The following is a 12289-nucleotide window of genomic DNA, read 5'->3' as shown; positions in this document are numbered from 1 at the left end:
AAGGGCATGCCATGCAGGGCTCTCGCAAACCCACGACTTTTAGTCCGTCCCCACGGGAGCTGGAAAGACCCTCCTAGATAAAAATGTGACTGGAGCCGCTGTGCTGGCAGGTCGAGGAGAGAACGCGGGGGCTGCCTTGGAGCTCAACAGAAAGACCAAATAAAAAACATCTCTAGGCTCTACTGAAAGCCAATAAAAGATCTCAGACTTCTACCAAGTTCAAAAAAAGATAGTCAAAATAAGAGGTATTAAATGGTTCATGCAGGGGCTGGAGCGATATAGCACAGCGGGGAGGGCGTTTGCCTTGCACGCGGCCGACCCGGGTTCGGTTCCCAGCATCCCATATGGTCCCCTGAGCACCGCCAGGAGTAATTCCTGAGTGAAGAGCCAGGAGTAACCCCTGTGCATCACTGAGTGTGACCCCCCAAAAGCAAAAAAAAGGTTTGTTGAGAGAGAGAGAGAGAGAGAGAGAGAGAGAGAGAGAGAGAAGAAAAAAACAAACCTTAGAAAAACCAATTATTTACATAAAATTTCCCATAAGGGGTAAGAATAAGATTCCCTTCTTTATTTCAGTCTCTTCCTCACGTTTAGAGAGTGTTGGCTTTAGTTAAGAAAAAAAACCAAACAAAAAAGGAGCCAGAACAGTACCATGGGGAAGGTGCTTGTTTTCCTTACAGTTGACCCGGCTTTGAAAACCTGCACCCCATTAGTCCCAGGACACCATCAGGAGTGGTCCCCGAGGACTGAGCCAGGAGTGTCGATCCCCAAACACTTGCTGAGTGTGGCTCAAAACCCCAAAATAAAATCCCATTCTGCAAAAATCACCACAGGGCAGAGTCTGGCAAACTCCCCGTGGCGCACCAAATATGCCAAATACCAGTAACAATGATGGGTCTCATTCTCCTAAAAAGCCTTGAATATAATCTCAGGGCTAGGATGAAAGAGACGTTACTGGGGCCTGCTCGAGGCAATCGACGATTAACAGGATGATGAATGAATGAATGAATGAAAAAAATCACACATTTTAGAGAATCGTGAGGAGGCGGCCTGAGAGGGGGCGTTTGTGGCAAAGCAGCTGTCTCCTGAGGAACAGTCTTGTCATCACTAGGCCAGAAAGGAAACCTTGCGCCGGAGACTGTACAGCAGGTTGCATATGGCCGAGCCAGGCCTAATCCCCCGAATCCCATATGGTTCCCTGAGACCTGCCAGGAGCGATCCTTGAGCACAGAGTCAGGAGTAAATTCTGAGCACAGCTGGGTGTGGTCCCAGAATAAAACAAACAAACAAAAAAAAGGAAATCCCTTTTTTGAGGTCAAAGAGATAAGTACAGCAGGAAGGGTGCTTGTGGTACGTGTGGCCGACCTAGATTCAATCCCAGCACACATATGGTCCCCTGGGCATCATCAGGAATGGTCCCTGAGCACAGAGCCAGGAATAAGTTCTGGGCACTGTCCGTTGTGGTCCCCAAACACAAAAGCCAGCCAGACAAAAATAAACTCCCCCAAACAAAAGCCAACCTGTGTGTGTGCTGCTGAGGGTCAGGCCCAGGCTCATACAAACAAGGCAAATTCTTTACCACAGAGGCGTATCCCTGGCCCCCAAATGATGGTCCTCTGCGTAAGTCACCTAAAGGCGCAATACACAGAAGCTGCCAGAACATGCCCGCGGCCTGCCCAGAGATCCTTCCTGTGGGGCTCTGCCGATTACCAGGCGAAAGGAAGGACCGTATGATTTCTCGTTAGCTGGGCACTACGGAGAGTATACTTGGATTTAACTCAAACCCAGTGACGACGGCTGGAGAGCTGGAAGAGCGGGCAGGGCCCCTGCCTTGTATGTGGCTGACCCAGGATCGATCCTCAGCACTGCACATGCCTCCCCCCACTTCCGGTCCCCATCGGGTGTGAAGCCCGAGTGCAGAAAAGGCCTGGAGCACTCCCAAGCCAAGAAATCAGGGATCCCCAGAAGCCATGTTGAGCGGAGCTCCTTTTCCCCAGGGCGCTGCAGATTCATTCTGAGAACAGCAATCCTGTGCAGGTTCAGAGAACCCGGAGACCTCAGTGTAGGATGCTTTTCCTGGAAATATTACTCAAGTGCCAAGATTTTTATATTTTTTGCAGGAAAGGCAGTGATTTCTGGTTCTGTCCTTGGAACCCTGTACCACGGCCACAGGGGAGATGGGACCCCATTGGGAGACGGGGAGACGGCAGGGGCCAGGTGTCATAGCCACGTGCTGGCCTCCCGCCCGTTTGGTAAAACTCCGGAGGTCCTGCCCCCTACCTCCACTGCTCGTTCGTTTGTTGAACAAGACAAAGGAAAGAGAAACAGACAAACCCTCCTGCGTTTGCAATAATCAGGATTACGCAGATCACGGGTGACTCTGGGTACCCCAAGAGACGTTTCTTCTGAGAAGAGTACTTTGGAGTCCAAGTGAGGCCCTGGGCTGAGACAACAGGAGCAGCACACATGGGCGGACGGACAGACAGACGGGTGGGTGGACAGACAGAGAGGATAGGTGGGTTGTGGGGGTGGGGACAGAGAAGCAGCAGCAAGGCTGGGGGTGTAAGAATAGCGGGGCGGGGGTTGTCCATCTCGACGACTCCGTTCGGGACAGAAGGAACCAAACCTGTCCGCACTATCACAAGCCAGAAAGACACGGGGGGACCACACGGGAGCTGGCCCCCCCCAGGGTCCCCCCGCGTGACCGCACAGGTAGGTTGGGGAGGGAGTACCTTCACCTTCACCTTCAGGCCCACCTTGTCTCTCTACAACTTCCTTAAGTGCGTACTTGACATGGCTTTTCTCCCGACAGACTGTGGGAAGGAGAATTGGGAATGTTTTTGATACCGTCATCGCAGGGAACTCGCACGCTCTGTCGGGTCTACAGGGCCAGAACCACGCGGAGCTTAACGAGGCCCCGCGTCCCTGACACCGCCAGCCCCGCCTGCAACTGAGCCGCCGCTAGGCGCGTGGGAAAAGGAAACGCGCCCCACACAGAAGCCTAGGGTGACTCAGTTGGAACCCCCAGAGCCTCCGTGCGCGGACTCTCCTGGCTGGCCCGTCTCCTGGGCACACACGGTCCCCGTATCTCGCCGCCTCCTTGGGATCACGCTGTGGGGGCTGTGGCACTGACCAGGAGCAAGGTCCAGATGGCGCCGAGGACGGCCAGCAGCCCCCCTTAGATCAGGGCTCTTGGAAAGTTCCGTCACAGACTTTCAAATACCCTGGGAGAGATGTGTGGCTTCTTTAAGAGATCCCACCCAGGGTTGCAGTGCATTCCGGGGGGCTGACAGCCCGGGGCCAGCAAAGAAGCTGCTGGGGAGAGCTGCTGTCCTGCTCGGTCATCCTCCCGGTGACCACAATGTCCATTCACTGCAGCAGAGGGCAGCGTGCTCCTTCCCGGCTTCCTCACGGAGACGGAGGAACCGCAGGGGCCGGTGGCAGAGTCACAGTCAGCCCATGGGCTGTGTCTGCTGGGGGCGCAGGGCAGGTGTCCTGGTCTGCTGGGGGCTTCACCGAACTAACCTGGGGCCCTCAGTTCAAAAACCAACCAGGAAGCAGGATACGGAACTCCTGGAGGAAACTGGGGAAAGTAGAGGACGTTCTAATGGAATCTACTCGTGGTGGAGAATCTGCGAGCAAGTCACAGATGTCAACCGGCCCAAGGAGAAAGGAGATGCCGAGACGCACCGGGAACGGGCATCTGGGCCATCGGGCTCCCGCCAGCCCGGAGAGCAGCTTCTGGTCACCTGATTCTTTTTATTTATTTTTTTTGCTTGTTGGGTCACACCCAGCAATGCTCAGGTGTTACTCCTGGCTCTGCGCTCAGGAATTACTCCTGGCGTTGCTCGGGGGACCATATGGGATGCTGGGGATTGAACCCGGGTCAGCCACGTGCAAGGCAAAACGCCCTACCCACTGTGCTATCGCTCTGGTCCCTGATTCTTCTTTTTAAAAACTGTAACCGGGGCCACGACTCAGCAGGCAGCAAGCCCTGGCAGGGGTCAGGGTGGTACCAGGAGCCCCGTGTCCCCCCATCAGCACTGCAAGGCAGGGCTCCAGACCCTCACTCCCCAAACGAGGGCCGGGACTCTAGGAGGCTGAGTGAGCATGTGTTTTACCAGGAACTCCTTTCTGCTCCTGATCAGTGACGTCTGCCCGTTCACTGAGCTGATGCATGGAAATACCCGGCGTCCATGAAAAATAATTCTCGGGGAGGGGCTGGAGCCACAGCACAGCGGGGAGGGCGTTTGCCTTGCATGCAGCCGACCCGGGTTCGATATGGTCCCTCGAGCACCGCCAGGGGTAATTCCTGAGTGCATGAGCCAGGAGTAACCCCTGAGCATCATTGGGTGTGACCCAAAAAAGAAAAACAAATTTTTCGGGAAGAAGGCGTCATAGCAGACATGTTTAAGCAGGCCTGGCCGAGCCGAGCGGTGGCGTGCAGTGTCTCAATAGTGGACAGAATAGCGCGATTCAGTGATTTAACCCGGCCTAGGAGGCCGCTCTGAGAATGTGATCACTCTGTATTCCACACGGAGGGACCAACACGGGGGACGTGGGGCGGCTGTTCAGTCATCCCATACAGAACAAGAAATGCAATGTGTTCACTTCCCGTCTTGGCGGCCTGGGAGCCCCTGTGCTCTAGATGACAGCACAGAACTCAGGGCAGCCGGATAGAAACTCACCGTGTGCTGGGTAACGCCTGCGCCCGTCTCGACAGCTAGGGAAGAATCTTCACCTGGATTAGAACCTCCCCTACGCCCAGCTCCCTGAGGCCACACGAGCCGGCAGATAAACAGTTCACGCAGGAACTCTGCACGGGACCTGCTGGGGCCTCAGAGAGACCTGGGGGCCGCCTTGGGGCCCAGAAGGCAGAGGCGTGCGGAGAGAGCGCAGGGCGAGACATCTCTGCTAAGCTTTGACGTTTTGCTCAAGCCAACATTTAACAGAGAGCTAAGAGCTGGGTTCTGACCCTTAAACAAAGGTCTCTCAGGCATATGCTAAATCCATAAAAAAAAAACTAAACTTCATGCTGAATTTCAGCACGGGCAGAGGTGGGGCAGGGAGTCCCACCACGCCCCGCCCAGGGTGTGGCCGCGTCTGTCCTTCCCTTGGGACTGGGCTGCAGTGGCCCTTGGCGGGAGTGTCCCAGCTGAGCTCTGTGCCCTGTTACCTGGCGAGCCTCCTCGTTCACTGTCTTTCTCAGCATCTGCACATCTTCAAATAAAGACCCGTCTGTCTCCATGGCCACCGGCATGCTCATGGTACTGGCTTGGCTATACACTGAGTACTGCAATGCAAAGTGTGGGGTCACCGGGGGCGCGTGGCTCCCCGTGGGGTTGGGGGCATTCCCAAGCAGCGTGGCCACAGTCCACGTCACACGGAGCAGGGGAGCAGGCGGGTCGGTGGCGACTCTCAAGCCCACCCCCTCAGTGCTAGGGACAGAGCAGTCCCTGACCTCTGACTCTTGATCGTCGATGCCCCCAGGTCTCCTCTAACCCAGTAGGGACACCTCGACCCCACTGCCAGTGTCTGTCCTCGGCTGTGATCACACCTTTTGTCCAGTCTCAACCATGCCACCTGGACAAGGCCAGGGAGATAATCCACGCCAAGGGTCCCGTGCTGGGGGTCTCCTCTGGTCCCACTTCACAGGGTGGCGCCATCAGGGCCCTGTTAATGCTCTAGGCCTTGAGGCCCCCGCCACTGGGAGGGCTTCACAATCTCCTCCGACGCCCCACGCTGTCCGTGGGCTCTCAGTCACCGTGTGTCACCGCTGCCAGGAGTCCCAGACACTTCACAGGGGACAGTGCCACCCGGCACTCCCTTCCACAGGGGCCACACGCAGCCCTTCCACATTCTCCAACTCTGCTGCTGGACAGTCCCTGATGGGCCATCCCCGCTGGTTGGCCCCTGATGGGCCATTCCCGCCAGATGGTCCCTGATGGACCGCTCTTGCTGCGGAATGGGCTCTGATGGGCTGTTCCCATCTGGATGGCTGGATGCCCTGACAGGCTGTTCCTTCTGGATGGTCCCTGACAGGCTGTTCATGAGGCTGGACAGTCCCGGACAGGCCATTCCCGCTGGACGGTCCCCAACAGGCTGTTTCCTCTGCCCAATCAGGCCTGGCTCCATGCCTGGCAGCGTGCCTGACCGCTTGCCTCATTCCCAGCCTGTGACTCGAATGTGATGCCCTGTCCACCTCGGTGCCCATGTCTATGTCCAGTGGTGCCCCTAACGGACCAGAAACTCCCTGAGCGAGGGCAGGAACATCTAAGCCTTGGGACCCCAGTAGGCAACGGTCTGGATGGCACAGGTGGGGGGGCCGGGCGGGACCCTCTCCTCTGGTGGGCATGAGACAGCGCCTCCCACAGGCCCGCCACGGAGCCCAGGCACAGGAAGCCCACAGGGTCTGAGGGATGAGCCACGGTGGGAGGGGGCAGAGGGGCTCACACACACACGGCAGGCGTGGAGCCCCTCTAAAGGCCGATGAGCCTGCAGGGCGCCACTTGCGAAGCCCAGGGCAGCGAGCACGGCCTGTGAGAAGCAGGGATGGTTGCACTCACGCACGCGGCCACGCGCCTGTCTCCCGCAGCTGAGACGCACACGACCGGGCGCAGAGGAAACACAGCTTTCAAAAGCAAAGAAAAGCGTTTGTGGGAAAGTCACAAACGAGAGAGAAGTCGTGATGAAGATGGAAGCCACGGCCAAGCCCGCCGCCCGTTGCTGTGGACGGCACCTGGCAGGCGGCTGGGGGCTTCCGAGGGGACGCGGCCCAGAGCGGGCAAGTAGACAGAACCAGGGAGGGGGGGCATGGAGACGAGACGTGGGAAGGGCACGGCTGTGGGCACAGCTCACCTGGCACCACTGAGCTGCCAACCGCAAATGCACAGCGAGCGGAGGCCAGGGGCAAGGAACGCCCCAGACGACCACGCCAGACCCGCTGCGTCACGAGGCCGCTGCCAAGGACATGCGTGCGAGGGGCCTGGCCGGGGGTCCCCATGGGACCCCCCCACCCCCCGATCAGCTCGGCACAGGGTCACGAGAACAAGCCAGAGGAACCCTCCAGATACTCGCAGTCAGGTCTGAGACTCTGAGCTGCGATTTGGATCAAAGGGAACCAGCGAGGGTGTCACCACGCAGACACGCGACCTTCTCCCCGAGAAGCGCCTGGGAGAGACGAGCCAGGCCGAGTCAGGACGCCTGACGAGATGTCGCGGCCGCCCCGAGGACGGTGGGCCGTCAGCCCGTCCTTCACAACCAGCCGAGCCCACAAACAGCGTCCCGGAAAGAGCCCCGACGCCACTGCTCTGCAGCCAGCCCGGCTCCCACAGGCCGCGGGCAGGAAGGGGCCGTGGCTCCAGGGACATGCCCGACCCGACGGGCTTCTCTTTTTACCACAGCATGCGACAGGTCTTTCACTTAAAGACACGGAGACCTTTAAGTGAGACTTTTTACATCTGACTTAAAAAATAAAGGAGAAAAATGTCAATTCTGTGGTAAAAACTGGTGGGGCAAAATAAGTACTTGTACAAAAGTTGAAAAGTAATTTTATTGCAGATATTTCCATCATTTCATATACAACGTCAGCGCCAGCGCCTGCCCTCGGGACGAGCACGCTCCGTCTCACACACACCCGGCCCCGACACCGGCTCAAGTCACTCTCTTTTTCAGTACCTGGGGGTTTGCTTTGGCTAGGTTTTCTATTTTAACCCACGCTTCTTCTCGCTCTTTCATTTTTAGCTTCTCTCTGAAACACAGGAAAATGTCACTGGTCAGACAAGGAAACAGCAGAGGCCTCTCTCCGGGGGCCCGGCCCCCACACCGACGCAGGGCGCAGCACCAGGGCGGCCAGGAGGGCGCCAGCCAGCAAAGGTGGAGCAGGCCTGCCCGCGGGCGACAGTTCCAGCCTCCGCCCGCAGACACCTGGGCATGTGGGGGAGCCCGCAGTCAGGTCACTGCTCGGGGCCCAGGGACAAGGGGGCGTGGTACTGGGGGCAGGGCATGGGCTGCCAGTGCTGAAGGTCAGCGCCCCCGCCTCTGAGCCTTAGGGATGGCGCCCGACCCGGCCCCACACCTCACGGTCTCCCGGGAACCACACAGGCTCTGGTTGCTAAACTCTGACCACGCGCGCTTCCTGCGAAGGAGGCTGGCCTCGTCCTGGGGCGGCAGGTTTGTTCCCGTAAGAAGGGGCTAAGGGGGGCTGGAGTGACAGCACAGCGGGGAGGGCGTTTGCCTTGCACGAGGCCGACCCGGGTTCGATTCCCAGCATCCCAGATGGTCCCCCAAGCACCGCAAGGGATAATTCCTGAGTGCAGAGCCAGGAGTAACCCCTGCGCATCTCCAGGTGTGACCCAAAAAGCAAAAAAAAAAAAAAAAAAAGAAGGGGCTAAGAAGGGGCGGTGGACATAATGACTAGAGGGAGGGAGGCAGGGAGAGGGAGGGGGGAGGGAGAGAGAGGAAGAGAGGGAGAGAAGGAGACAGGGAGCGAGGGAGAGAAGGAAAGAGGAAAAAAGGGAGAGGGAGAGAGGGAAGGAGAGAGGGAGATGCCCGTCATGGTAGGGGATGAGGGATGGGGAGGTGGGCGGGAGGAAACTGCAGACACTGGTGAAGGGACAGTGTTGCTACATTATGTAACTGAAACCCAACCATGAACAACTTTGTAACTGTATCTCACAATGATTCAATTAAAAAAAAAGAAAAGCTACAGTTGGGGGGGGAGGGATGGCGAGAGCTGGTGGCTGGGAACAGGCTTGACACACGGGCACTTCGCGGTCCCCAAGCGCCACTGGGAGAGACTTGGGGCCGAGGCGGGTGTGGCCCCAGACCCAAGCCAACCAGACGATGCCGGTACGAAAAGCTGGGCCTGTCCTAAGGGAGAAACTGTCGGGACAGACAGGAGAGGGACCGGGCGGGGCGCAGCCAGGACAGCGACTCACTTGAGCTTCTCCGCTTTGAACTGCTGCGTGCAGTCGTCGAAGAGCTTCTGGTTCATCTCCATGAAGAGTTTCAGCGCGTTGTAGATCAAGCCGTGTATCGTCCTAGAAACAAACGGCTGAGCTCAGAGCCCGCGGCCTCTCACCCTGCGTCCCGCCTCCACAACTGTGCTCTGCTGCCCGCAGGGCGACCGGCCACTTGGGTCCGCTCCCACGCAGCTCGCCCGTGTGTGCCTCCACTTCCTGTCCCGGCGGGCCACAGCCCAAAGCCACCTGACTAGGAAATGAAATGAAGCTGAGTGGAAACTTCAGCTGACAGAAGGAAGCTGCACTGAATGGCATGAGGAGAAGGGACGCTCCACCCTGAGGAACTGCTGCCTCCTCTGCCAGGGACAGACACCAGCCGTAATTATGCAGAGCATAGTCCCGCCCAGAGCAGGGACACGGGGACCCACAGGCAGGTGCGGTGACAGCAGTCGTGAGTGCCCCGCCCGCGCCTCCGTGACGGCTGTGAGAATTCAGCCCTGCAGTGAAGGCCTCCGAGAACCTTCCCTCATGCTGGGACGAACTGGGGGCCCGACTGTGCCCCGCCGCCGTGTCTGGACACGCCCCTGTGTGCCGGCCGGGGGCTGCGTCCAGCCCCCGCCACCTCCCGAGCCCCGCGCCTGGGCCCGGCCTCACTTGTTCCAGTGGGTCTTTGAGTTGCGGTACAGGGACGGGAACATGATGGGCAGGATCTTGGCGGCGTTGTCGCTGATGAGGCTCATGATGTACTCGTTGTTCCAGTAGTACAGCGCGCGCTCCGCCACCTGCAACACAGCAGCGGCCGTGCCTGAGCGACCCCGGGAGTCAGAGCGTTGCACGCCGACACGAGACCCCGGCCGCGGGGAGGCCGCCTACCTGGAAGTGGGGGCTGGAGACGCACTTGGCCAGCTGCCGGAAGAGGGGCTCCATGATCTTCACGAACTCCGACGGCTCGATGACGTCCAGGATCTCCTCCAGCTCGTTCAGGAACATGACTTCCTTCGGGCTGTGGGTCTTTGGCCAGTATTTGAGAAGCGCCATCACCACCTGGGGAGCAAAGGCGGTGTCCACACCGGGGAGGGGGCGCGGGGCGGGACCCCCGCGGCGGGAAGCACGAGGCTCTGGGCGGGCATCCTGCGCACGGCCCGTCACAGGGAACCGCCTGTGTTGGGGCAGGTCTGAGCCCCGACAGGCCCAGGGGCACGCACCTGTCCTTTCAGACAGCCGTGCAGACTCGCCAAGCCACTTCATCAACGGGCCTGGGGACCACGATCCTGTCAGTGTGGGCTCGAGAGGGGGCACTGGGCCCTGGCCATGCACGCAGCCCACCTGGTCCGTCGGTGGAACCAGCCCGTCCCTGAGCACCTGCAGGCGGCTCCACCCCCACTGCCCAGAGCACGTTCCCAGCATTCTGTTTCGGTGAGGCCCGGGCGAGAGAAATGTGCCATCACGCGGCCACTTGGGCTCGCCCTCCTTTCCTGTATGGCCCCTCCTTGGCACTGAACTTCCTGTTTTTTTTGGGGAGGGGGGGCCAAGGGGTACTCAGAGGCCCAGGGGTCCCTCCTGAGATTCTCAGCCCACTGCAGGGTCTGAGGACATGGCACTGCTGCTGTGAGGGCAGGGCTTGGCGCCTGCGCGTTCCCTCCGCCCCAAAGGAGTAGCGCGCCTGGGCCACACACACGCCTGTAAGCACACCTCCATGACTTCTCCCTACTTACACTTGGTTTCATTTTAATGTGTTTCAGCTTTGGGGCTGCACTCAGTGCTCACCCAGCAGTGCTCAGGGCCTACTCCCGGCTCTGCACTCGGGGATCACTCCTGGTGGTGCTTGGGGGACCCTCGAGGTGCTGAGGATCGAACCCAGATCTGCTGTGCGTAAGGCGAGTGCCCGGCCCACTGCTCGGGCCCTTGTTCTGTTTTCAATTGGGGGGGAGGGGGAGAGGGTGTCCCCAGCAGAGCTGGGGGCCAACACGAGACCGTGTGTGTCAGCCCCCTTGCCACGGCACAAAGGGGGCAGGTCTTACACAGCCTCTCCTGGGGCACCATCAGTCACCAGAGTCGGCACCTGCCACGTGCCTCATCTCTCCCTGCCGAGACACTCGGACAGCGGCCAGGGCGCCACATCTGCTGGGGACGCACAGCTCAGGCGAGAGAGGAGCGAGTGTGTGTGTTCGGGGAGGAGGGAGAGCGACACTGTCGGGCGCAGTTGGGTCCCACCACGGGCTGAGCGGCACAGCGCGAGTCTGGCTCAGCAACACGGGCCTAGGCGCCACACCAGGCACAGGAGCAGGGCCTTGGACGGGGACCTCTGGCCGTGCTCCGGGACACTGTCCCCACAGGAGTCAGAAGTGGCCCCAGCACGAGCCTGCCGAAGGATGACGGGACAAACACGCCTCAGACGGTCCCGAGACAGAGGCCACTCGGCCCCCACACGCACAGCGGCGCCGACAAGGTCACTGACCCGTCATGTGGTGCTACACGGCATCTAACAAGTGGGCGGACACGCGCTTCACGCATGGGAGCCCAGGCTTGTCCCTCCACACGGCGCGGTGGGATCCCCACAGCAAAAGCCCAGATGCCAAATACCACCGAGCTGCAACCTCCAGCTGGTGGCTCGGCCCGAGCGAGCACAGGTTGCACGTGGCCGACCCTGTTCAATCTCCGACACTCACCAGGAGGGATCCTGAACACAGCCAGGAGTAAGCCACGAACACCGCCAGAAGCGGCCCCCACACCTAACACCTTCCACCGCCAAAACAAAGCAAGTGGCCCCCACGGGTGCACACCTGACCCGACAGTGCCTCCAAATGACCGCGTGGGCCCCACCTTCAACCTGGGCTATGACAGTCGTACTTTCTGTGTGTTCTGGGGACCCAAGCCGGGGCCACATACACGTATGCGAGATAAGTGCTGTGCCACCAACCACGCCACTGACAAAGAGGAAGTGCTGGACATCAGACACCAGAGCGCGGGAGGCCAACCCTGGCCGGGACCTGGGCACCGAGGGCAGCACGGGGCGCGCGGGCACTTACCGGCTCGGTGAGGGTGCTGTCCTTTTCCAGAAACTGCACCACGCAGTACGCCAGCTGGAGGAAGGAGGCCAAGTGTCGGTGCTGAGTCCCCTGGCCAGCGTGACCCCCAGGGAGAGCCTCCCCAGCCCACTGTGACCCTTCCACTGGTGGGGCAAGGCCTGTGGCCAGCAGCTCACTCCCTGCCCACAGCTGACAGGACAGGGAGACTCAGTGGCCCCCGCCCACGCCATCCCGACGATCAGGCAGTGCAGCCTGCAGGGAGGGGCTTTTTCTTGGGCAGGATTGTTAGTTTTGGGGGCC

At 59.7% G+C, this 12289-nt stretch overlaps 1 protein-coding gene across 6 annotated transcripts in view; it reads right to left on the bottom strand.

Annotated features, from left to right (window-relative positions):
• Window positions 1-12289, bottom strand: part of PPP2R5C (protein phosphatase 2 regulatory subunit B'gamma) — a 79498-nt gene that overhangs the window by 429 nt on the left and 66780 nt on the right. For 2 of the 6 annotated variants that reach the window (XM_056113658.1, XM_056113661.1), the window contains 6 exons: window positions 11990-12043; window positions 9834-10004; window positions 9615-9742; window positions 8937-9038; window positions 7675-7747; window positions 5174-5290 (listed from right to left, as the gene is read on the bottom strand). In XM_056113658.1, the coding sequence (XP_055969633.1) occupies window positions 5174-5290; window positions 7675-7747; window positions 8937-9038; window positions 9615-9742; window positions 9834-10004; window positions 11990-12043 (645 nt within the window). Of the gene's footprint in view, window positions 1-2753; window positions 2811-5173; window positions 5291-7674; window positions 7748-8936; window positions 9039-9614; window positions 9743-9833; window positions 10005-11989; window positions 12044-12289 lie in introns of all 6 variants that reach the window. The other 4 variants (XM_056113660.1, XM_056113663.1, XM_056113659.1 and 1 more) reach the window with 3 other exon arrangements.

Source organism: Sorex fumeus, unplaced genomic scaffold, assembly GCF_029834395.1.
Source record: "Sorex fumeus unplaced genomic scaffold, SorFum_2.1 ptg000022l, whole genome shotgun sequence".
NCBI lineage: Eukaryota > Metazoa > Chordata > Mammalia > Eulipotyphla > Soricidae > Sorex > Sorex fumeus.
Note: the sequence above shows the minus strand (reverse complement) of the source record. Positions and strands in the feature narration are given on the sequence as shown.